This window comes from Leptodactylus fuscus, chromosome 7, assembly GCF_031893055.1.
Source record: "Leptodactylus fuscus isolate aLepFus1 chromosome 7, aLepFus1.hap2, whole genome shotgun sequence".
Taxonomy (NCBI): Eukaryota; Metazoa; Chordata; class Amphibia; order Anura; family Leptodactylidae; genus Leptodactylus; species Leptodactylus fuscus.
The window spans coordinates 40,368,257-40,394,893 of NC_134271.1; the positions used below are offsets into that span (position 1 = coordinate 40,368,257).

Here is a 26,637-nt window from a genome sequence, read left to right on the forward strand (position 1 = left end):
CCATTGAGCAATTACTTCCTACTGGTGAATGTAAGGGACTCCAGCTACCCGGCTTATTTTCTTGCATATACAGACCACTTTATAAGCTTCATCTCTTGACTAAGCGAAACAAATATTGATTTTTGCAGCCTATTAGAAAATGGTTAAAGTTATTTAATGATTTGCATAGTAAATATGGTTTAAAAAAGTCATGGGAGTAAGTCAGAAGATGAAAATGAAAGATAGGAGGAAGGCTAATCTGGAATTATCCCCCCACCCCACCCTGATTCATTCAAAGGAAAGCAGCAAACCTCATCAGACATGAGCCAGTTGTAATGTATGCTACAGCGCAGGAGGCATGTCCATATATGATCATCTGCTCCTGTTATTATTGCACAGCTGAGGGATTTTTGCAGTGTATCAGCTCAGCCAGTGCTATTTGTCCTCTGATTACTATAGAATTAATTTTTGTGTGCTTGTGATTGACAGCCTATCTACCAATCAAACCTGGGGCAGTTTCTGGACTTCTGGACTTTAACTGGCCATCAATCCACATATGGTTGCTAGCTATTGTGACTCTGTCTTTGCTAAGTGTTTCTCCTTGCTCTTTACTATATTTACTGACCTCTGCTTTTTGGCTTTTGACAACTCTTTTGGATTGCGATTTGGTACTGCTTTGTCTCTCTTGCTTTGACCCTTTGCTTGTTGACCCATGTTCCTTTGCAGTGGAGCGCTCATGGCTTAATAAGACTCCACTCACCTATATGGTGGTTCTCTCCCTATGGAGTGACAATATCCCCTTAACCCTGTCTAAGCCTCTCACCTCTGCCAGATCAGTCTTCACTACGCCAAGCTGATGAGATGCAAATACATCGAAACAGCTGTCCTTGGCTGAGAAGACTGTATCTGGTATAATCCCAACATCATTGCAAACAAAGGCCTCTTAGAAGGTCTGAATGATGTTAAAGGCAGCACCCTCTATAGGTGTGTTTGACTGAGACTCTGTCTTCCTAATTACATCATGGAAGTTAGACTTGCACATTCTCAGTCAGCGCCCTCTATTGGTGTGCACACTTGAGGCACTGACATCCTAATTACATCATGGAAGTCAGATTTGCATATTCTTTACATGCAACATGTCAACAGTGATATGACTTATTTGTGGAATATGCCATCATTCTTTGTGGGCACCTTATTAAGAAATGATATGCCCGAAAAAGTGATGCATAATATTTTTACAAGTCCAAACATACCAGATATACAGATGAATTTGGTCAGTGGTGGTGGTTCTGAATGTTATTAGTCTTGGCACTTAGACCTGGAGGAGCAGCTATGGTCCCTGGCCATATTCCTGTAGGCAAATTGGTATAACACATAAATGGTGTCAGAGGTGGCTTTGAAGTTATATTTTTCTTTGTCCCATAGAGATTTCCCCTTACAGATTTTTGGGTGAAGGCGAATTTGTTTGTTGCTAATTTGAATTGACATCTTGGATCATAATTCCTAGTAATGAAGAAAATTCATAACTACAATACAATAGGATACATTCATACGTTGAACTCATAACATTTACATATCAATGTTAAATATGTTTGCGCTATGGAAATGAAATGATATACTATTAAATATTATTTAATCTCTAGATGACTTTCCATGTATCACAGCAAATCTTTCAGGTGACATGTCTATCGTAATAGCGTGTAATTACACATTGCAAGAAAGAAAGAGGTCTGTTCCAATTAGTTGGTTCCCAACAATAGTGTTGAGAAATACAATGTTAACAAAGGTTGTTTTGGAGATTGAACGCATCTCACATAGTCAGCCAGCTTTGGAGAGATGTAAAATCTAGACTCTGCTGTACTTATATTAGCACACATTGTTGGCATTTGCGGTAGAAACAAAAAAAAAAAAAAAAAAGCATCTTTGCCTTGATCTATTTTACACCGGCATATAAAGTACAGAGGTCACAGGTCACTGTGAATAATTCAAAGCCTGCCTGACCCAATAGACAGAATCTTCAAACTTTGAAGGGCACCAATTACAGTTGGTAATGTAAGGTAAGATAAAATGAGGTGTGCTCACCCCGTTGGCTGTTTGATGAATCTTGTTACACAGTCTCGGAGGAAGCTCTAATGAGGGGGAGGTGACAGAGGTGGGACTGATGGAAATTTAATGGCTGATTTTTTCGACGGTTGATCTTTAGGAAAGTATAGCAAGGATTTTTTTTTTTTTTTGTTCCAAGAGAGTTAGCCATTTAAAAAAGTTTTCTTTAGAAATGGTATGTTTTTTTTACCTTAAGGGAAACTTGGGCACATTGAAAATCTACTCTGTAGCCGTGGCTCGGTGCTTTTATATTGACATGAAAGTAAATCCGTAATGCATGTCTGAAGTGTTTGATGTTCAAAGCAATCGAAACATATTGCAAGAGCTAGTGATGCTGAAGGTCTGATGAAATCTGCCCCTCCTGCTTTTTGTTATCTGGATTGCATAACATGGCTTTTTATAAACCACAGATTGCGAATTATTGCAGGTCACGCTAAGAATGTCAGCTACCATATCTAGCACAGAACTGTCTTGTTACCACGCATAAGCGCTGCTGTTCCTGATTCCAGTTTAGGCTTTCTGTAGTGATGATACAATCAAGGAAATGTTGGTCCGGATCCCAGCGCAGTAATTAAAATGAAAGAAAAGTTAAACAACGGGCAAATTAATGAGCTCATTAAGGTATCCAGAAGCGTGTTCTGCCATCAGACAAATACGGCTGATAATGTCAGGAGAACTGCTCGCTTCACAGCCCTGTCACTTGTGGGATTAAAGGAACACTAAACCAACACGCCATTTGGAGACTTGATGGTGGACAGCACATCACTTCCATGTACAATTCCTGCTATGTTTTTTTTTTTTGTAATGTAGATTGTGAGCCCCACATAGAGCGCACAATGTACATTTTTCCCCTATCAGTATGTCTTTGTAATATGGGATGTAAATCCATGCAAACACGGGGAGAACATACAAACTCCTTGCAGATGTTTTTTTGCCCTTGGCGGGATTTGAACACCAGGACTCCAGCGCTGCAAGGCTGCAGTGCTAACCACTGAGCCACCGTGTGGCCCCCAATTTCTGCTATCTTGCCATGCTAACTCCATTCATTCTCTATGCAGCGGAGATAGCCAAACACTGTACACATTATTCAAGACACTTCCATAAATAATGAATGAAGCATGCAGGGCCTGCTGGACACCGAGTCTCAGGATCAATGAGGATTCCAATAGTCAGATCTACACCTGCCATGAACATAGCCTCTATCCTATTGATAGGGGATAACTTTAAAACTTGGTACACACCCATTTACAGGGGAATTCTCATCTCTGTATTTATGGCTATGTCCAAAGGATATTCCATTTTTTGGGGTGGCCCCTCTCTGTTCACTTGCAGAGAGATGCAGATCCCTCAGGGGTTTCTGCATTTATCAGGAATTTATGGCGTATCGTATTCTTATAGCCAAAAGCGCCAAGATGGGAATACCCTTTTAACAGTTACATGGTTTGACCTAGCTAATGTGAGAAGATGATGTATGCAGCGGTACTTACTGCTCCTACTTTTCAGCTACCTCATAATACATTTGCTTCTGTTAATGGATCTTAAAAGTTCCTGAAAATCCTTCTCCTCGGAGAACATGATTCTAAAATGATTTTCTTTGATGCGTTGCTCTGGCTGCCAGGGCTTGCTCAGCATCTACTGTCCTAATTACTCAGTGATAAAGGAAATGGATTATTTGCAGAATAAAGGCTGTTCATGGAGAAGATGGGATCCTTTCTGCATGCACATATTAGACGGCTAATGAAACAATTTGTCCCTTAACCCCTATTGGACCCATACATAGTCCTCTCTGGGTGTGGTATGGTTGTGACAGTAACTAAACTGGACTGCACAGCATACAGGAGCCTTTTATGGGTTTATAGTAATCTTGTGAAAAAAATAGACTTAGAATGTGTGTTCGAAATCTTTAATTCATTATCGTTTAATTCATTATTATCCTATATACTCGAGTATAAGCCGACCCGAATATAAGCAGAGGCCCCTAATTTTACCACAAAAAACTGTGAAAACTTATTGACTGGAGTATAAGCCGAGGAGGGAAATGCAGCAGATACTGGAAAATTTCAAAAATGGTTGGAGTTTTTGGGTGCAGTAGGTGCTAGGGAAGGGGAGGGGGTGTTTTGGTTGTCTGTCTGCCCCTTCCCTGAGCTTGAGGACTGTTTTTTCTTTCCCCACTTGGAATTCAGCCTGGCTGAATATAGGGTATCTGCAGTGCTCCTATTAACCCCTTCCTGACGGAACAGGAGCACTGAAGATACCCTATATTCAGTAGAGTGGGCACTGTCAGACACAGGGATACCTAATTTGTAAGTGTTTCACAGTAATTTTCTACTTTTATATGTATTCTAGGGAAAGGAGGGATTTAGAACTTTTATTTTATTTTTTTAAATCTTTTTTTTTTTTTTTTTTTGCACTATATTATGGGAGATTCTATACATTAATATTGTAGCTGGTCATAGACCCCCCTCCTAAAAAAAAAAAAAAAGTAAAAAAAATTTTTTTTTTTTTTTTTTTTTTTGCTGACTCGAGTATAAGCCAAGGGGGGCTTTTTCAGCACAAAAACTGGGCTGAAAAATTCGGCTTATACTCGAGTATATACGGTATCTTATTTTGAGAATGAAAGGCCTATATTCACAATTACCTTTCAATACCCCCTCTTGTTTCATAAACTTGACATAGATGAATAGTGCAGACAATTGTTAGAAAGTTTTAAATTTATCATATCAGAGAGAAAAGCATCTTGGTTTTTATCAGGTCCCAGTTCCCTCTGCTAAAATAGTTTTCACTGTGAAAATCTCTGCTTTATCCATTTCGAAATGGAGTGCAGATCACATGACTCGGATTACGCATGTCTAGAAGTCTATGGAGAGGGAAGGAGGAAGAGTGAATAGGCAATTTCTATCACAATCAAAGCACTTTTCTCCCATTGGCATAGGCTGAGACAGTTTCTAAGTGAGAGAGACAGCTATAGAGCAGATTTTCCTGTAGATTTATTAAAACTAAGTCTAAAAGCAAAACTGTCTTTGTTGTCTTTTATTTTGTATTCTGATTCTGAACTGCTAAAAACTGCAGCACATATGTCATATAATAGCAAGAAATAGTGTTAAACCTCATTTACACACAACTCAGTTTTAGGATTAGTCTTCTAATTATTCATATAACTATATTTATATATACTGTTTATAGAGTGAATTTTATAGTGGCATATTATATCACCAAGACATACACACAACATGTAGTATATAGGTTGCAATAAGTGTGGAATCCCTTATTCTTGTATTTATAGTGTGAAAGCTTAGTGAATATGGATGAGCGTATGACAGGTTCCCCACCTGTTCTGAAGACGGCATGATCAGCCGCCTTGTTCAGCTGCCAGTTGCGAATCCTGTGTAAATTTAGAATTATGGATGAAATTCTAAGAATACCCTAAATGCAATTCATTCAACATGTCATCATTTTTTTCACTAGGGATGGGAGGAAGGGCAGCAGCTGGAGACACCTAGGAAAGAATGAAGTGATAAAGCAAAGAGATCTATCCAGCTGATGCTGGTGGGAAACACATCTTTCTATGGAATGGGGAAGAATTTTCTCTTTTTTCAAAGTTTTTCACTTCAAAGCAAATGAATCTGTACATACAAATGGCAATATCCTGTAAAAAAGCAATATGGAGTAGCCTAGGTCACTTTCTTGGAGTAAAGTTAGTCTCTATTCAGACAAATGTTGGACAAATTAGCCATGAAAAAGGTTTTGTTTTTTTTTTTTTTTTTGTTTTGTTTTGGTTTTTTTTAACAGATTTTTCATCATTGCATCCCTCATAGACTTTAGTCTATTTGAAAACAGGCAAAGATATGACATGACTATACAAGTGAATTGCTAAATTCAAATGAATTGATTTCCATGTTTTTTAATGTGGCAGCCATTAAAAAAAAATAGCCATTAACATTGTTCATGTGAATAGAGCTTTACAGTTTTTTTGCTTGGAAGTCAAGGAGGCAGATGGTTACTTGATCATGTAAGGGTTTTTTTTCTGCTTATTGCCTCAGTACAACTGTAAAGATTAGGATGCTTGTTCTCGTACAGAATGGAAATAATGAATATGACAGTACAGTAGCCATAAATTCTAAAATGCTTTAACTCCTGTGACACGATCAGTTCATTATTCAATAAACGTAAATCTAATGAACTGCTGACTGATCAGTAAATAAGCATCAAACAATCAGGTCCGTACTGAGTCAGCAGCCTCCTTCCTGCCGCACCGAGATTTACTAGATCCTTCTTGTCTGCACTGATGGATTCTTTTGTAGGTTTAGTTTATAAAAATGATTGGCCCCACAGTATATCATACTGGCAGAAAAGACTAACATTACACCACATGACCTACGGGAATTGTCAAACTGTTGTGCGGCTCCCTCTACAAGACACACTTAGCCCCCTTTCACGCGACCCTACTTTTGATCAAAGTACGGATCAAAGAGCATTTCTATGGGGTCATACACACAGTCAGTTTTTGCGCCTGTTTTTCTGGGCTATATTGAAAAGCTGGAGCAGTCACAGTAAGGTAGATGGGATTCGCTAGAACACCTTGTGAAAAAAATGTGTTTTGGACAAACTGCGATGGCGGCATGCCAATTCTAACTATAACGGTGGTTTTCCTTTAGGTTTAGTTGAATCAAAAAGTGCTGCAGGAAAAAACTATGTATGGCCCACTATGTGGCGCCTTAGCCATAGCCAAAGATACATTTTTTTTCAGCCCTAAAGAGATGTTTGTTGACTGAGGATTGAAGAAGCTGTCATGTAGTTGAAAACTTTTTCTAAATTACTTTGACTGGGTTTAAAAGAGAAAATAGATGATGTGACACCAATCTCCTTGGCGCTCCTGTTCTGATCCTTACTGGCTCTCGATGGATTCTACTCTAGGACCCAGCTCAAAACAAAGAAAACACCTTCACAGTTAAAGGGGTTGTCCCATCACAAGGATCCTATCTATACTGCTAGTTTATGTGGATTTAAGACTTTTCCTAAATACATTGCTTTATCAAAACTGCTTTCTTTGGCCGCTATCTTAATTTATTCACTTCATTGTTTACACTTCGTTTCTATGGCCCTTGGGATTATCTGCTCATTTGTCAAGTGATGTAGCTGCCTGCTCTCAGGGAGGAGGGGCTGGGAGCAGCTCTGAGCTGTTTGTGTCTTTCAAGTAGCGGAGCTTCTCAGAGAGCTCCGGGATTTCTGAGATCTTATCAGTCGGTTTAATTGAATTTGGCTGATAAAGGCTGAGATAGGGAGTCCGTTACCTCTGTATGTAATGAAAAATGACTCAAATCCAGCTCTGCTACATCAGCTTCACACTGTGGTAATTCATTTACAACCAATCCTGTGCAAGTGAAACCCCGCCCACCTATGTGCCGAGAAAAGCAGGAAGTGAAGAGAGCACAACATTAATCTCTGGCTGATGTGAGTCACTCTTGTGGGCTTAGCGGACATTTCCTGTTTAGTGAGATGGAACTATGAACCTATGGGGATGCAGTAAACACTGACACGGGAGTGGCAGGGGATTGGAGGTGTATCACTTCTGATCCATTAAGACCCGTTTAGAAAAAAAATCCCCATCTAGATAACCCCTTTAAATTTGAATCTATTGATCTGTACATGCATACCAGCACATCTCATATCTTTGTTCTGGATCCCCTGTATGAATAACTTGTACAGGAATGCAGAGGAATTAAGGTATTTGAGTCCCATTCAAACCTGAAATTTCAGTATTTCAGAACATAAATAGAACTTAATGAAAGAAAGTCTTTATAGCCTTGGAATAAAGTGTTAATCTGTAAATTTATTTATATTGCATTCATTGAGCAAACCTAATTGAAATCTGTTTTTTTTAACTGCTCATTTTGGTAAATCAAAGACAATATAATAAATCTGTGGCCTGACCTTTCTTAGAATTAAGACAGCTTTGTGTATCCAATTAAAAGGAATCAAGGCCACTCTTTCTATGTACATTGTTAATTACCCTCCGCGGGGCTTCCGGTCTTCAAGGAGACTCCTAAATGAGAGCCCTAAATTATTTATGATGAACAAGTGACAGCGTGTGTTTTCTTTGCCACTGAGGAGGGCGTTTCGATCACCCTTCTTAATGACACCGATTCACTTCTTTTACTGTCCAAAATGGCTCAAAGGATGATCCAAGTTTTTCTATCACAGCTGAAAACAGGTAGGAGTTTTCTATGTCACAATGAAAGGAGAATCTTATTGCCTGGAGAAATGTTTGCTTTCTAGAATGTTTTATGATCAAGCATGGAGATGTTCCAAAGTTTCTTTATTTGTATGGTCGCTTAATCTTGGGCTGTTAATTTGCTGTCCTATAATAGCCAAAAATAATGTTTTACCTACGTGCTCGTATGGATATGGAATAGCGCCAGGTTGTGTTTGACAAATTTGTGTTGTGCTTTCAATGGTTATACGAGGGCTTTTAGAAGGAATGGCAGGCTGATGGGTTTTATCTGCCCTGTGTGTCATGTCTTATAATGAACAGTAGAGAAGGTGAATGACTATGCTGCAGAATATTGATTTCCATGATAAAACACCCTGCCTGTACTCACCTGCCTCCATAAAAAGCAGAACTGATGTGAACTGTAAACTGAAATTACCAATATTCAATATATTATAGCAACACGTCTATAATCCTACAGCTGCCTTGTCACTTTGCACACTACTTTATTAAACCAAAGTGGGCAAGATACGAAGATTTTTGTGCCTCTAAATCAGTTACGGCAATAGACAACCTGTTTTAAAAGTTTTGTTTTTTTTTGTTTTTTTTTTATCAATAATAATGCCATGTATGGTATGTTTCACCCAAGATTTTACTAAGAGAAGCCATTAGGGTGGAATAGTCTCGGTTTTTGGAGAGGCATGGACACAATGAAATTTGTTAGATCCAACTGCTTGACAAATGTTTGGTGCATTTCCATTGTCTAAGTGATCAATTGAGTCACTTGTAAGTCTATTCCATTATGTGGAAAAGTACAGATTTTTTTTGTTAGTTCTTATTGGGAGAATTTTTTTAGAAATATGTATGATGATCTTTATAACTAAAGGAAAGATATCAATTGTAGTAAAATGTAAACATTTCTACAAAGAAAATTGCAATTCCTGATACCCCCAGAGCCATTAGCAAAGGGCAACGTGACTTTGGGATTAATAGCTCCTGCAGTTTCATCTATGTACAGTAGTTGTGTAGATCTATATAGGGTGATTCAGCTTTAGGAGTATATATAGTGCTTAGTGTGTTACTGTAGGAAAGAGTTTAGGCATGGAGGTAACCTCCTCTTTTGTAAATCTCTGTGCCAATACTTATCATGCTGGGTATAGGTTACAGCTAATAATTTCTATGTGACCTCCTTCTCAGGGCTGTACAATGGTCATGCGGTGTATAATGGTCATGCTGTATACAGGTTATTCATTATATGGAGTTTAGTGATCTGTATACACCCTCCATCATAGTTCCATGTACTGGGAATGCGGTATATGGATTGTGCTGTTTACAGGTTATTTTTATCCGTCTCTGTATATGGAGTCTAGTGATCTGCATAGGACCTCCAACTTAGTGCTGTGTACTGATGCTTGGTTGCAAACCCGACGCCCCCCCCCCCCCCCAACCAAGCATCAGCCGTCTGCCAAACCAAAACCCCCAACATACCCTGAACAAGGCTCAAATAAAAGGGACCACTGAGAGCAACAAAGAGCGGTACACCAAGGAATGGACAAGCGCAATAAATAACTCCAAATAACTCACCGTGTACCAGTCACTGCAAAGGGACTACACCATTGTCACCTACCTGAAAAGAATACCCCACCCCAAACTAAGACAGGCACTGAGCCGGTACAGACTGAGCGCCCACAGCCTGGAGATGGAGACGGGGGCAACACAGGCAGACATACAAGCCATGGGAAAACAGACTTTGCCAACACTGTAACCAGGGGACCCTAGAAGACAAGGCCCATTTCCTACTACACTGCACCAAATACTCAGCTTGAGGGCCGTCTACTACCAAAGACTATCTGCCCACATCCCAGACTTCACATCTGCAGACGAGAAGAGGAAACTCAGAGTCCACTGTGGAGATCGACCAGCTGTCACCAAATGAGGGAAAGATGAGACCCCATGGACTGTTATACCCCCTAATCACCCATTCACCCCTTGAACATTTCTGCCCCCCCTAATTACCCACTCCCACATGTCCCAACACTCCCCCTGCCATACCAACCATTCCATCTGGCACCAATAAAGCTCTTTTGACTTGTCGTAATCTGATTGGATGATGAGAAGAGGAAACTCTACATCCTATTGGGAGAAGAGGAGTCGACTGTGGAGATCGCTGCCCAATACGTGTCCACCTGCCACCCACTAAGGGGAAGATGAGACCCCAGGGCTGTATACTGAATCCTGTATGGATATGGATATGGACCCTAAGCTCATGTAGCTAATTTATCCCTCATTTGGAAATTCATCTATTACCTAAAATGATGTCTGCTTTACTGTATAGATTATGTGCAGTCTTATCCACAAGTATCTCCACAGCCGTCTGGAACAATCAATTATATCTAGATTATATTTCTAGCTCTGAAATGTGGACAGGGAGGACTCAGCACATGGTTGGGTGATGTGGGTGGTGTAGCCCAGGTTCACTGTTGTATCATGCTCTGTAGGATACACCAATTTATATTGTTTTATATCCATGTTTGGCTGGTGATGTACTGATCACATGTAATATGTACATGTTATGCCACATGTGTCTATCGCAGCTAGCTACCGAATTGAGCGCAGCACTGCTTATTATGCTAACTCCATACTCTGCATACAGGAGTCATATAGTCCTGTAGCCCCCCACCGGAACAGGCAGCATCAAGATGGTGCTGGTCATGTCCCATTGAAGAGAAGTTTCAGCTTCACATTTCAATCTGGGTGCCCCTGGGTTTGGTATAGGTCACCAAGTGCTCTGGAAATGAGAGATGATGGGACAGGGGCTAGTGATGCCTTCAAAGATGGTAGATTGAGTGATCTGTGTGCTTATTCTCCTAGTTCTAAGGGTCATTTAATGGCTTGTTTTACGGTTGATGTAGTTGGGACCCAGAGAACAACAGTGGTGAGGTTTTTCACTACAGTAACTGTGATGTGGTTTCTGTAGTACCTGCAAATGTTTTCTCTTCCCTTCTTTATACTTTTTGTGCCTTACCTGGTAGTATAAGCGGATTTAGTGTTGCCAATGGTTATAAATGGTATATTAGTGGTAGAGATATTCCTTGAACAGGTGTTATCTGATACATAGTATATACGTCTATAGCATTTGTTTCCAGTTAATACCATAGTTGGGAATTATATACTTATGCATAAATGGTTTGCAATTACTTGATATGACATAATTCCCCATATATGTATACTGGTTTATGGTAATTTCGGTATTATGGGCTATTTCTCTTTACTAGTTTCTGCAGCTATATGCCTTTAGTTGCATTTTCAGCAATAGCTATAGCTTACTTGATCTGGTTTATACAATTTTCTTTATGCATAACTGGTAAGTTGCGAAATTTTTAGAGAGTTGTATTAGTAGTTTTCAGAATATAAAATTCCTAGAAAACTATTGCATTCCTAAGTATTTTGGTGGCAGTCCAGTTTGGTGTCAAATGGCCACTTCTGCGGGTGAAGAGTCAGGAGGAAGTTGCAGGTTATTGTGGACTTATTGTAACTAATAGAGGAAGTTAAATCTCATTGTGATGAACAGGCTGTTTAGAAAATGGCCATCCTGAAGGAAGTCATAATAGTAGCATCATCCAGGGGTGGACACTGGTTAGGCACTGGAGTAAGGAATCTCCTGTAGGGTCATTGGTTCCCTTAAAGGGCTCTGGCTCCACTAGAATCACAAGCTGGAGCATGCTGCCCCTTTATTTCTGTCTGGCCAGGTACTTTATGCCAGACCAATGGGGATCTCGCAGTATTTGTGAATCCCAATGGTCTGATTCTTCACCTGAACCTGAACAACACAGAACAGAAAAAGTCAGAGCATGGAGTGAATGGTCACCTGGCTTAGTTTGAATATAAATAGATATTGACATTTGAGTTTAGATTTTATTTTGAAGATCTGTACAGAAAAGCAAATGATCCCTCGCTGGATACGTTTTTACTGATGTTTATTTTCCAGATGATGGGAAGTTGTCTCTGGAGGAGTTCCAGGCCTTTTTCTCAGATGGTACCCTCAACGAAGAAGAACTTGAGAAGCTGTTTCACACCATCGATTCTGACAACACCAAGTAAGAATGTCATGCTTTTTCTTTTGCTTATTAGAGCATATCTGTGTTTCATACCCCATGCCTGCTAGTCTTGCTGTGTATTGTTTCAGTAACATTCAAGCTATTGTTAGGTATAGTTGATGGTTTAAAGCAAATATTAATAACGATTAAAGAATCACTGTGGGAATTATTTTCACATACAATGCTGTGTGCTTGCTGGGTAATTTATTTAATCTCTGCTCAGTTGTGTCCATTCATCTTGAATCCTTTCATTGTGGGCAGCTGTATCATGTGATGACCAGTCAGACTATCAATGCAGAATTTGCCCTCCTGTGTAAACAAGAGGTCAGTCTCTCTTGTGACAAGATTATTTCATCATCTATCAAATCCCACCAGGCAGTTTTCAAGCTTGTTTCCTCCCTACCAAGGCAGCTTTGTCCATCTGTTGTCCAATGTATAGTGTTCTATCCAAGGGACCAGGACAGAGCTGTAACATAAATGGTAAGTCTCTACAATGATCAGCTGCAAGTAAAAATTCCCGAGTCTTACTGTCTGCCTATATTATCTTCTTGTGCTGTGTGCAGAATCTCCAGTGTATTCCTCTGAGATGCAGCTTTAGACTGCTCTACACTGCCTCTTTCTGGTATACCCCAGGCACTAGACCTGAAAATAACTGAAACCAGTCGAATAACAGAAATGATTTTGTGCACCTTGGTTATTTTGATTCAGTTATTACTAGAGATGAGCGAACAGTGTTCTATCGAACACATGTTCGATCGGATATCAGGGTGTTCGCCATGTTCGAATCGAATCGAACACCACGTGGTAAAGTGCGCCAAAATTCGATTCCCCTCCCACCTTCCCTGGCGCCTTTTTTGCACCAATAACAGCGCAGGGGAGGTGGGACAGGAACTACGACACTGGGGGCATTGAAAAAAATTGGAAAAAGTCATTGGCTGCCGAAATCAGGTGACCTCCATTTTAGACGAATAGTGGATTTCAAATCCGGGTCATATGAGAATGTGAACTTTGTGACTATGAGACAGGGATAGCTGTACAGGCAGGGATAGCTAGGGATAACCTTTATTTAGGGGGGAATGTTATTAAAAATAACTTTTTGGGGCTCTATCGGGTGTGTAATTGTGATTTTTGTGAGATAAACTTTTTCCCATAGGGATGCATTGGCCAGCGCTGATTGGCCGAATTCCGTACTCTGGCCAATCAGTGCTGGCCAATGCATTCTATTAGCTTGATGAAGCAGAGTGTGCACAAGGGTTCAAGCGCACCCTCGGCTCTGATGTAGCAGAGCCGAGGCTGCACAAGGGTTCAAGCGCACCCTCGGCTCTGATGTAGGAGAGCCGAGGGTGCACTTGAACCCTTGTGCACCCTCAGCTCTGCTACATCAGAGCCGAGGGTGCGCTTGAACCCTTGTGCACACTCTGCTTCATCAAGCTAATAGAATGCATTGGCCAGCGCTGATTGGCCAATGTATTCTATTAGCCTGATGAAGTAGAGCTGAATGTGTGTGCTAAGCACACACATTCAGCTCTACTTCATCGGGCTAATAGAATGCATTGGCCAGCGCTGATTGGCCAGAGTACGGAACTCGACCAATCAGCGCTGGCTCTGCTGGAGGAGGCGGAGTCTAAGATCGCTCCACACCAGTCTCCATTCAGGTCCGACCTTAGACTCCGCCTCCTCCGGCAGAGCCAGCGCTGATTGGCCGAAGGCTGGCCAATGCATTCCTATGCGAATGCAGAGACTTAGCAGTGCTGAGTCAGTTTTGCTCAACTACACATCTGATGCACACTCGGCACTGCTACATCAGATGTAGCAATCTGATGTAGCAGAGCCGAGGGTGCACTAGAACCCCTGTGCAAACTCAGTTCACGCTAATAGAATGCATTGGCCAGCGCTGATTGGCCAATGCATTCTATTAGCCCGATGAAGTAGAGCTGAATGTGTGTGCTAAGCACACACATTCAGCACTGCTTCATCAAGCCAATACAATGCATTAGCCAGTGCTGATTGGCCAGAGTACGGAATTCGGCCAATCAGCGCTGGCTCTGCTGGAGGAGGCGGAGTCTAAGGTCGCTCCACACCAGTCTCCATTCAGGTCCGACCTTAGACTCCGCCTCCTCCGGCAGAGCCAGCGCTGATTGGCCGAAGGCTGGCCAATGCATTCCTATGCGAATGCATACTTAGCAGTGCTGAGTCAGTTTTGCTCAACTACACATCTGATGCACACTCGGCACTGCTACATCAGATGTAGCAATCTGATGTAGCAGAGCCGAGGGTGCACTAGAACCCCTGTGCAAACTCAGTTCACGCTAATAGAATGCATTGGCCAGCGCTGATTGGCCAATGCATTCTATTAGCCCGATGAAGTAGAGCTGAATGTGTGTGCTAAGCACACACATTCAGCACTGCTTCATCAAGCCAATACAATGCATTAGCCAGTGCTGATTGGCCAGAGTACGGAATTCGGCCAATCAGCGCTGGCTCTGCTGGAGGAGGCGGAGTCTAAGATCGCTCCACACCAGTCTCCATTCAGGTCCGACCTTAGACTCCGCCTCCTCCAGCAGAGCCAGCGCTGATTGGTCGAGTTCCGTACTCTGGCCAATCAGCGCTGGCCAATGCATTCTATTAGCCCGATGAAGTAGAGCTGAATGTGTGTGCTTAGCACACACATTCAGCTCTACTTCATCGGGCTAATAGAATGCATTGGCCAGCGCTGATTGGCCGAATTCCGTACTCTGGCCAATCAGCACTGGCTAATGCATTGTATTGGCTTGATGAAGCAGTGCTGAATGTGTGTGCTTAGCACACACATTCAGCTCTACTTCATCGGGCTAATAGAATGCATTGGCCAATCAGCGCTGGCCAATGCATTCTATTAGCGTGAACTGAGTTTGCACAGGGGTTCTAGTGCACCCTCGGCTCTGCTACATCAGATTGCTACATCTGATGTAGCAGTGCCGAGTGTGCATCAGATGTGTAGTTGAGCAAAACTGACTCAGCACTGCTAAGTCTGCATTCGCATAGGAATGCATTGGCCAGCCTTCGGCCAATCAGCGCTGGCTCTGCCGGAGGAGGCGGAGTCTAAGGTCGGACCTGAATGGAGACTGGTGTGGAGCTATCTTAGACTCCGCCTCCTCCAGCAGAGCCAGCGCTGATTGGTCGAGTTCCGTACTCTGGCCAATCAGCACTGGCCAATGCATTTCTATGGGGAAAAGTTAGCTTGCGAAAATCGCAAACTGACAGGGATTTCCATGAAATAAAGTGACTTTTATGCCCCCAGACATGCTTCCCCTGCTGTCCCAGTGTCATTCCAGGGTGTTGGTATCATTTCCTGGGGTGTCATAGTGGACTTGGTGACCCTCCAGACACGAATTTGGGTTTCCCCCTTAACGAGTTTATGTTCCCCATAGACTATAATGGGGTTCGAAACCCATTCGAACACTCGAACAGTGAGCGGCTGTTCGAATCGAATTTCGAACCTCGAACATTTTAGTGTTCGCTCATCTCTAGTTATTACAGTATTTGCAAAGTCTTGCCTGCAGTTCTATTCAGACAGAAAATGTCCAAACCAGAACTTCTAATATACGCTGGGGTCTCTTCAAGCCAAGAGTATAATTAGCTGAGTCCCATGGGAGATGATCAAACATAAAAAATAGCAAAGGACAGCGTCCTATTCCTGCCTCCAGATTAAAGACCGGGACCACTGAGATCTGTCATTGGGCCTCAGCAGTCACGTGACATTATGACATAAGCATGACAACATCCTTCACGCGACATTGTCATACATTGTGTCTTTGTATCGCAACGCCATGTGACTTCTGAGGCCTGTGATTGATCCCTGATGAGGATCAGGAGCAGCACCGAAGCCCAACGAAAGTGAGTAACACTGTTTTTTATGTTTGCTCACCTCCCATGGGCCTCCGTTAATGATGCTCTGGTGTCTGCAGAGCTCTTCTTTTTGGGTCCTCCTTTCAGTAGTAGCTTGCTTGTATGTACGGCCTGTGACCACTGAGTACAGAGATTGGCTGCACTAATCACATGATTGATGTATCCCATGCGATTACTGCAGAAAGTGTATACGACTACCTATCCGTGCTTGAGGTATAATTTTTATTAATTATTCTTGTGATCAAGGGAGGTCCCAGTGGTTGGACCCCCAAAAATCAAACATTCTGACCACCAGAAATTCACTTACATTACTTACAATGTTACAGGGTAATATTACAATTTTTACCCGTGAATTTATGTATGTTTAACCATTTTTGGGTAAAGTTGTGACAGAAAGTGAGGCAGCAATATACAGCATCTTAATGAACAGAGAGAGTATTAAAAGAAGTCTACCAGGTCCAAAATAACTTTCAACTAGTAAGGGTGCCAAGTTAGGGTACATTCACACAGGGGGGTTTTGGACGGGATTTTGACATGGGAAGCTGCTTCTGAATCAGGACCAAAAAACGCCTCCCATGGCTAGCCGCGACTGAATGCTTGGTGAAGTGCATCTGCTTCGGATTAGGCCCAAATGAATGGGCCTAGTCGGGAGGGAGTGTGTCGCGCCACGGATTCTGCAGCTTATTCAGCCGTGGAATCCGTGGCAAGATAGGGCAGCTCACCTCTTTTCCGCGAGTGGGATGAAACCGCTAGCAGAAAAAAGAAGTGAACAGCTCCCATTGAAGTCAATGGGGGGAGTTTTTTGGAGCCAGATTCTGAAGCGAATTCTGCATCAAAATCTGGTCCAAAAAACCCTGTGTGAACTTATCCTAAGGGTGTTTATTAGGAGAAGAAGCATACCTTTAGAACATAAAGTGATGCAGAAATAAAACCCTTTTCTCTCTGCTTTTCTCTCCGCATTTTTCGCCCTTTTTGGGTGGAAACCCGGCAGACCCCATTATAGCGGATTAGGTTTCTGTTCAGGGAATCCTCAAGCACAACCCCCAAGCACAAAACCGAATGCTGTTGTGAACCTAGCGTAATACATAATATAAAGCCCAAGTAAAAACATCATACCGCTATACAGTACTGTTACAAAACTGTCATGCAATATTCATATATTACCATCATACCGTACCCCAATAATATCACTATTCAAGTTGTCTTTGCTTCACTACACATTTCAGACCTACTTTTTGTTTTTGACAATTTTTTAGCAATTACAGTTTCTGGTGTAAACCTAATATTACCAAAAGTCTGGTCACATTAAAACCTGCTACACCAGGGATTATCTTGTAGAAGGCAATACTACTTATAATAGAAATCATAATGTTATAGCAAATTTATCATACAAAGCCCAATAGACCTTATTACTGTTCTATTGAGGTTTCTGTCATCTTAATAGCTGTGCGTGCTGCACTATTGTGGCTAAGAAAGCCTCAAGCATCCCCTGATGGAAGGGATATACGCAGATATATGTGAAAATAGCCTTATACTGTCCTGCACTGACCAAACCAATGTACAAGTATTTCTGATAAATGCAGCATGTCTGGAGCTTTTCTACATTAGATCCATATGCCGCTATATAGGACTATATATTATGTGCACTACTGTACAACCTCTGTGCCATGGGCAAGAAGCCTTGCATAGTAACATTGCTGCTTATCTTGTTGTATATTCTTCTCCATTTTACTGACAGGAAAACAACATTTTTCTAATAAATGTTTCTTTAATTGTCAAAACTACAGTCAAACAGAAGGGATGTGAGCTGCAAGGATTCTCTATTCTCCATTATTGAATTCTGCATAATTCATCTAATCATTTCTGATTAAACAATTATTTCTGGGATAAGGTGTTAACTCTTTCATGTCCCTGGGTGTTTTTACATACACTTTCTCATGAAATATGTTAAGTGGATTTTGTTGTGCAGGATAGCAGCGCCTTCCTGTTGTCTTTTATCTGGGCGTCACTGTAATTGCATAGATGGCAGCCACAACCAGCTGAACCTTGAACCCCAGAAGTGGCCATGAAGCATTAGCGTTTGACTATGTTTGTTCTTTTACTGCAGTTTAAGGTTAGAATTGTAATTGCTTCCCATTTTTTACTCAGGGATTCTGCTATCCCCCTTTTTTTCTGTCCCTTAATATGATTAATATTGTAGTATCATGCAAGTGTCACTGTATATGGCCGCACACTCCCTTCTTCTAGATCTTCAGCTTTTGATGTATATGTGTCTTTACATCTACACGTTATATCATCTGACTGGTTTCTGAGTTTTGTTCATATCATTCATTACACAATTCCATACTTTTAATCACTGATTCTCGAGTTTCCCATCATGCCATGTCATCTCTGTCACTTCCAGCTCTCCTAAACTAGGTGCCATACCATTGTGCCCTAGCTAGAATATATGCCAGACTACTTCGTCCCCAGATCTTCTATGAGCTAAATCATTCGTTTCTCAGCTTTAGTCTGAATACACACTTAGGCTGAAGCCCCACATTACGGAAACGCAGCTTTTTTTGCTGCAGTTTTGTGAGCCAAAGCCAGGAGTAGATTGAGCAGAAGGTAGAAGTGTGAGAACTTCCTCTATATTTTCCATTCCTTTTGTAGCCATTCTTGGCTTTGGCTCAAAAAACCGCAGCAAAAGCTGCAACAAAAAAAGCTGTGTTTCCATGGGGTCTTAGCCTTACCCTGCTTTCAAACAACCAAGTTCTCAGCTGTGAAACTTGTAAAATGTGTTGGCCGTATTTACTGTCTTGAACAGTATGTCAGGAGAAGTACTGAGTTTCATGGCTGAAACTTGGTCATGTGAATGCAATGTTACTTTCTCAGCTCCGTGATCTGTGGGGTAGGTGGGGGCTGTATACTTGAGGACACCTTACTTCTGACCAGCTTCAAGGACCCCCCTGCGAAGCTACTGTGACAGCAACTTAACCCCTTACAACCAAATAAAAGAGGGCAGGTAGGTGGGGGCTGTGCACTTAAGGACACCTTACTTCTGACTGGTGGGCAAGTTCCTGCTCAACCTTATATATCCCTGTCTTCTTGCCTCTCTCTCCCCCCCCCCCCCCATAACCCTTTCCTCTCATCTCCTCTTACACTAATGGCCACGTTAACTCCTTCTAGCCTATCCCCTGTCTCCTCCTGGCAGCCCCGTCATGTAGGCCTCCCTTTTAAAGGTCTAGCTTTTAGTCCGGCCTCTCTTGAATATGAATGATGTGTTGTGTACACACTGGTCAGTAAGCCTCTTGATGTATTTTTTTAACCAGATTACAGAAAATTGCAGAAAATGTGCCACAAAAATGGCACATATAAATACAGCATAATCCAGCCCTGTTTTTTTTGGTTGAAAAAGTCACTACTCTAACCAGACATTCACACAACTGAGTTTTACCTGTGAAACTTGGTCCATGTGTTGGCCAGATTCACCAGCCTCAACAGTAAGTCAGGAGAGGGACTCGTAGCAGTGTAGTTATCTAAGATGCCCGGAGTCCATGACGCCCAGCGACATACAGTTTGGTCAGTACCAAACTGTATGTCACTGGGCGGCAGGGACTCTTAGCACTCCTAATCGGGGTGGCCGTGCAATATAATTCCAGCTTTGTTCTATAGAAGTGACTAGAACAAGGATGTAATTACATTGCATGCCTGCTATAAAAAAAGATGGTGTACGATGTAAATAGTCAATCGGTCAAGGCGCTTTTCAATACGAGCAACTGCTTCCAGTATGTCCCTCATGACACAGAATTTGTGCGTAATTGGTTAGAAAAGGGGATGTAGCTTAAATGAGGCAAAGTTGTGTGGTAAAATTCTGACTCAAAGTAAGGCAACCAAGAGGTGATACAATCTTAGACTAGACAGTCTAAAGATCTGCCAGACCTATTACCCAGCACATTCCCCTGTGATAAATCCGGTACCTTTTCACACTTCCTAAGTTTGCAATGTTTAACTATTAGCAAATCTGGACCAATATGGACCAATATGTCTTGTAAATAAATGGCAAATTCAATAAATGTCATAAATTCTAAAAACTTTCGGATGGGCTGACAATATTCTTCATTTGCATGTGATGGGGTAAAAACTTTGTTCTGAAAGGTGAGACTGAGTATCTCCAAAACTGGACAAAGGGGTATAAAAAGACCTACACATGACTCATAAGGGATGTAGTTTCTGGGTATGTTACTGGGGGCTCTTACTCGGAGGAAGATTCATTTGGAGGGAACACTTTCTGGAAGAAGAGACACTGACTGGAATTGAAGACTTGAGTATGTAGAGGATCCATGTTTGGTAAGTACAGCATTATGGCATTGAACTACAATGTATATATTATTGTAATTATACTTGTCACATCAGATCATTATTATTGTGGTTTATTAACATGTCTATTTCTATTAGGGTGGTACCACATTGTGTAGCTGATGTGGCTATAGCTACATCATGTTTCTGGGCTACTGAAACACCATTTCATTTTAGCTGTATTTTATTATGGACCTTGCAGTTTTGCTGTTACCATGTAGCCAAGTAAGGGTGCATTCACACTAAGTATACGCTGAGCTGATTCTGAACGTAAAGCACGTTCAGAATCAGCGCGTACAAAGCTGATCCCATTCATTTCAATGGGAGCCGGCATACGAGCGCTCCCCATTGAGATGAATGGGCTGCTTTTTTCCCCTATTGGTTTCAATGTGATATGCGCGTATACTTAGTGTGAATGCACCCTTATACATATACAGCTCAAATTAATATATGTTTCACTTAGGGTGATACAGTCCTATGAAAAAGTTTGGGCACCCCTATTAATCTTAATCATTTTTAGTTCTAAATATTTTGGTGTTTGCAACAGCCATTTCAGTTTGATATATCTAATAACTGATGGACACAGTAATATTTCAGGAATGAAATGAGGTTTATTGTACTAACAGAAAATGCGCAATATGCATTAAACCAAAATTTGACCGGTGCAAAAGTATGGGCACCTCAACAGAAAAGTGACATTAATATTTAGTACATCCTCCTTTTGCAAAGATAACAGCCTCTAGTCGCTTCCTGTAGCTTTTAATCAGTTCCTGGATCCTGGATAAAGGTATTTTGGACAAACAATTCAAGTTCAGTTAAGTTAGATGGTCGCCGAGCATGGACAGCCCGCTTCAAATCATCCCACAGATGTTCAATGATATTCAGGTCTGGGGACTGGGATGGCCATTCCAGAACATTGTAATTGTTCCTCTGCATGAATGCCTGAGGATTTGGAGCGGTGTTTTGGATCATTGTCTTGCTGAAATATCCATCCCCGGCGTAACTTCAACTTCGTCACTGATTCTTGAACATTATTCTCAAGAATCTGCTGATACTGCGTGGAATCCATGCGACCCTCAACTTTAACAAGATTCCCGATGCCGGCATTGGCCACACAGCCCCAAAGCATGATGGAACCTCCACCAAATTTTACAGTGGGTAGCATGTGTTTTTCTTGGAATGCTGTTTCTTTTTGGACGCCATGCATAACGCCTTTTTTTTATAACCAAACAACTCAATTTTTGTTTCCAAAATGAAGCTGCCTTGTCCAAATGTGCTTTTTCATACCTCAGGCAACTCTATTTGTGGCGTACGTGCAGAAACGGCTTCTTTCTCATCACTCTCCCATACAGCTTCTATTTGTGCAAAGTGCGCTGTATAGTTGACCGATGCACAGTGACACCATCTGCAGCAAGATGATGCTGCAGCTCTTTGGAGGTGGTCTGTGGATTGTCCTTGACTGTTCTCACCATTCTTCTTCTCTGCCTTTCTGATATTTTTCTTGGCCTGCCACTTCTGGGCTTAACAAGAACTGTCCCTGTGGTCTTCCATTTCCTTACTATGTTCCTCACAGTGGAAACTGACAGGTTAAATCTCTGAGACAACGTTTTGTATCCTTCCCCTGAACAACTATGTTGAACAATCTTTGTTTTCAGATCATTTGAGAGCGGGCTGTCCATGTTCGGCGACCATCAAACTTAACTGAACTTGAATTGTTTTGTAGAAAGAAATGGTCCAAAATACCTTCATCCAGGATCCAGGAACTGATTAAAAGCTACAGGAAGCGACTAGAGACTGTTATCTTTGCAAAAGGAGGATGTACTAAATATTAATGTCACTTTTCTGTTGAGGTGCCCATATTTTTGCACCGGTCAAATTTTGGTTTAATGCATATTGCGCATTTTCTGTTAGTACAATAAACCTCATTTCAATCCTGAAATATTACTGTGTCCATCAGTTATTAGATATATCAAACTGAAATGGCTGTAGCAAACACCAAAATATTTAGAACTAAAAATGATTAAGATTAATAGGGGTGCCCAAACTTTTTCATAGGACTGTATATATAGATATACACTAAGGGCCAGATGACCATCATATCTGTCTATCTATCTATCTATCTATCTATCTATCTACAGTATTGGCCAAAAGTATTGGCACCCCTGCAATTCTGTCAGATAATACTCCTTCTCTTCTCTCTTTGGTATTAATAACTTCATTTATTTTGCTTGCAATGAAAAAACACAAAAGAGAATGTAGGTATAGGTGCAGTCCATTCCCAAACTTCTAGTGCTTTCACTTGGGCTATAACCGCAGTAATGTATATAGTGTGTTACCATTCTTAATGAGAAGAGGAAGAGTTAGTGGCCCTGTGACTGAATGCAGCTATAGCCACATTGTGTGGCAGAACCCTAATGTACTACCTCCAAAGTGCTAAATCACGTAATTGCATATAGGCTCAACTTAGCAACAATTTTCAAAGATTTACACTATCCATTTTATACACTCATTTTTGCATTTAATTTATTGTACCTAATTTTTGAATCGGACCCCATAAGAGCATGGATACATAAAGTCTGTAAGTGTCAGAAATCAGAGAATCAGAAATTACTGAAAACTTAATTTTTGTCCCTAACATGAACCCAAGAGAGCCGATCTTCTGTTTGACCGCCACGAGAATAGGTGGTGGGTATGCCCTGTGTGGACCTTGTAAGTAATATAGTAGCTTCACTTGGTCACTGAAAAATAAATATGCCATGCTGTGTGCAGAGTGGAGAGGTCTTATTACTTTCCAATGGACTGAAGTAATTTTTCAATGGCCGCACAAGGGCTTTCTTTCCTTGTCTAGAAATGTCCATATCCAAGCGGCTTCATTCAGGTTAAAATAGGATTGAAGATAAAGCGGAAGGAAAGTGACCTGATTTCTATGATCTGTTATCCATGATCTGTTATCCATGCTTACTAATAGCAGGTCCCATTCACATTCATACTGTCCACATGGGAGTCCAGTTTAATCACACTGAGTGATTGCGGGTGTGACGATGGCTTCTGATGCTTCATTTTGTGCAATTAGATTGATGAGCTGTAAATTCTACAACAGATGTCCATAGAAAGTTCCTATAAAGAGATGTCCGGAATAATTAACCATTTGTACTTACGGTGAATAAAGCAGATTTTTGATGGTCAATGAATGCTCAAAATATCCACGATGCAAATGTAGTACACAAGGTAAAGTAAAGCCCCAACTTCTTCGGTATCCGTATTGCGAGGTTTCAATGGGCGCAGTGCAGATATGTTGATATATTGGTTACCATAGGAACAGCGCAGATTGAATTCATATGAGACATTTAATAACCTGAAGCTCTGAAAACAGCCCTTTTCCATCCACCCAAAATAAACAAAGCAAATTAATTCCAAGAAATCAGTTCCCGGGAGTTCTCCTGCCTTGTGCAATGGAGCCTTTAGCAGCATGTTTGCAATATAACCTACCATATAGAAATTCACATAAGTGGATATAAAAATTAAACACATTTAGCAGACTACAGTGTTAGTAACACTGTGGCTAAGGCCCCACGCAGCGAGCCACAGCCAGAAAGCACTGCCGAAAAGATCGGGACAGAAAAGCATTTCCGCTGTTCACAGAAAGTCGAGTTTTCCTCTGCAAATTTTTGTCACTCCAACATTTCCATAATAATAATACATAATAATACATTTTATTTATATAGCGCCAACATATTCCGCAGCGCTGTACAATTTATAGGGTTCAGATACAGACATACATAACAAAGAACGTCATTTCACACAATGGGACTGAGGGCCCTGCTCAAAAGAGCTTACAATCTATGAGGTAGAGAGGGTGACACAAGAGGTAGCAGGGGCGGCATTGCTTATACAGTGTTCAGACAATTTTGTGCATTAGGAATTGTGATAGGCTTGTCTGAAAAGATGCGTCTTTAGTTTGCGTTTGAAACTGTAGAAGTTGGGAGTTAATCTGATTGTCCGGGGTAGAGCATTCCAGAGAAGTGGTGCAGCTCGGGAGAAGTCTTGTATACGAGCATGGGAGGTTCTGATAATAGAGGATGTAAGTGTTAGGTCATTGAGTGAGCGGAGAGCACGGGTTGGGCGGTAGACAGAGATGAGGGAAGAAATGTAGGGAGGTGCGGCATTATGGAGAGCCTTGTGGATGAGAGTAATAACTTTATATTTTATTCTATAATGAATAGGCAGCCAATGTAGCGACTGGCACAGACCGGAGGCATCGCTGTAGCGTCTAGCCTGATAGATGAGCCTGGCCGCTGCATTCAGAATAGATTGTAGAGGAGAGAGTTTAGTGAGGGGAAGACCGATTAGTAAGGAATTACAGTAGTCAAGGCGAGAATGAATCAGAGAGACAATAAGTGTCTTTAGTGTATCTCTGGTAAGGAAAGGGCGTATTCTGGAGATGTTTTTGAGGTGGAGGTGACATGAACGTGCGAGTGATTCAATATGAGGGGTGAAGGAAAGGTCTGCGTCAAATATGACCCCAAGGCAGCGGGCATGCTGCCTAGGAGTTATAGTAAGGCCTGAGACTGCAATGGATATATCAGGGACAGATCTGTTAGATGGTGGAAACAGTAGTAGTTCAGTCTTAGAGAGATTTAGTTTCAGATAGAGCGAGGACATGATATTAGAGACAGCAGAGAGACAGTCACTGGTGTTCTGAATGAGTGCAGGGGTGATGTCACGGGAAGATGTGTATAATTGGGTGTCATCAGCATAAAGATGGTACCTGAAGCCAAATCTGGCGATGGTTTGTCCAATGGGGGCTGTGTAGAGAGAAAAGAGCAGGGGGCCGAGGACCGAGCCCTGAGGAACCCCAACAGCAAGGGAAAGAGGGGAGGAAACAGAGCCCGCAAATGATACACTGAAAGTGCGGCCTGAGAGATAAGAGGAGAACCAGGAGAGCGCAGTGTCATTGAGGCCAACTGAGCGGAGCATAGTGAGGAGAAGTTGATGGTCAACAGTGTCAAAAGCTGCAGAGAGGTCCAGAAGAATAAGAAGAGAGAAGTCACCATTGGATTTAGCCTTTAGTAGATCATTAGAGACTTTTGTGAGAGCTGTTTCAGTAGAGTGCAGAGCGCGGAAACCAGATTGTAAGGGGTCAAGCAGAGAGTTAGCAGAGAGATAACGGATTAACCGAGAATAAACCAGGCGTTCCAAAAGTTTAGAGATGAAGGGGAGGTTAGAGACGGGTCGATAGTTAGCAGTACAGGATGGGTCCAGGGAGGGTTTTTTCAGTAGCGGGATTATAACAGCATGCTTGAAGGAGGATGGGAAGATTCCAGAAGAGAGAGAGAGGTTAAATATTTTAGTAAGGTAAGTAGTGACAGCAGGGGACAGAGATTGGAGAAGGTGTGAGGGGAAGGGGTCACTACTGCAGGTTGTGGGGCGAGATGAAGAAAGTAGCTGGGAAACTTCCTCTTCTGTGACAGGTTCAAAAGATGAGAATGGACAGTCATAAGTGCGGCTGGTGAGGGGATCAGTACTATCGTAGGTGTGGGAGTCAATGCCACCTGGGGCTTGGGCAGTAATTTCCTGATGGATCTTATCAATTTTATCATGGAAATACATGGCCAGGTCATCAGCACTAAGGTCTGTGAATGGCGTCTGCACCTTGGGTGTGAGTAAGGAGTGAAAGGTTTCAAAAAGCCTTTTAGGGTTGCTTGAGAGAGAAGAGATGAGGGCGGTGAAATAGTCTTGTTTGGCAAGGTAAAGGGCAGAGCTATATGTTTTAAGCATAAACTTGAAGTGGAGGAAATCTGCAGGTGAGCGTGATTTTCTCCATAGACGTTCGGCACACCTAGAGCAGCGCTGAAGAAATCGTGTCTGTGGCGTGTGCCAGGGCTGATGCCTCCTATGTGGGACTTTACGAGTGGAGGGGGGAGCAACCTCATCCAATGCATTTTTGAGGGTATCATTATAGTGACTGGTGGCCAGATTGGGACAGGAGATTGAAGAGATGGGGGACAGGGAGGACTGTAGAGT

The 26,637-nt window shown here is 41.8% G+C and overlaps 1 protein-coding gene across 2 annotated transcripts in view; it reads left to right on the top strand.

The window, feature by feature from the left end:
• NECAB2 (N-terminal EF-hand calcium binding protein 2) overlaps window positions 1–26,637 on the top strand; it is a 181,772-nt gene that overhangs the window by 72,704 nt on the left and 82,431 nt on the right. For both annotated transcript variants that reach the window (XR_012717232.1, XM_075281816.1), the window contains exon 3: window positions 12,279–12,387. Coding sequence is in view for 1 of the 2 variants with exons in the window: in XM_075281816.1 (XP_075137917.1) it covers window positions 12,279–12,387 (109 nt within the window). In the remaining variant the exon portion in view is untranslated. The remainder of the gene's footprint in view (window positions 1–12,278; window positions 12,388–26,637) is intronic.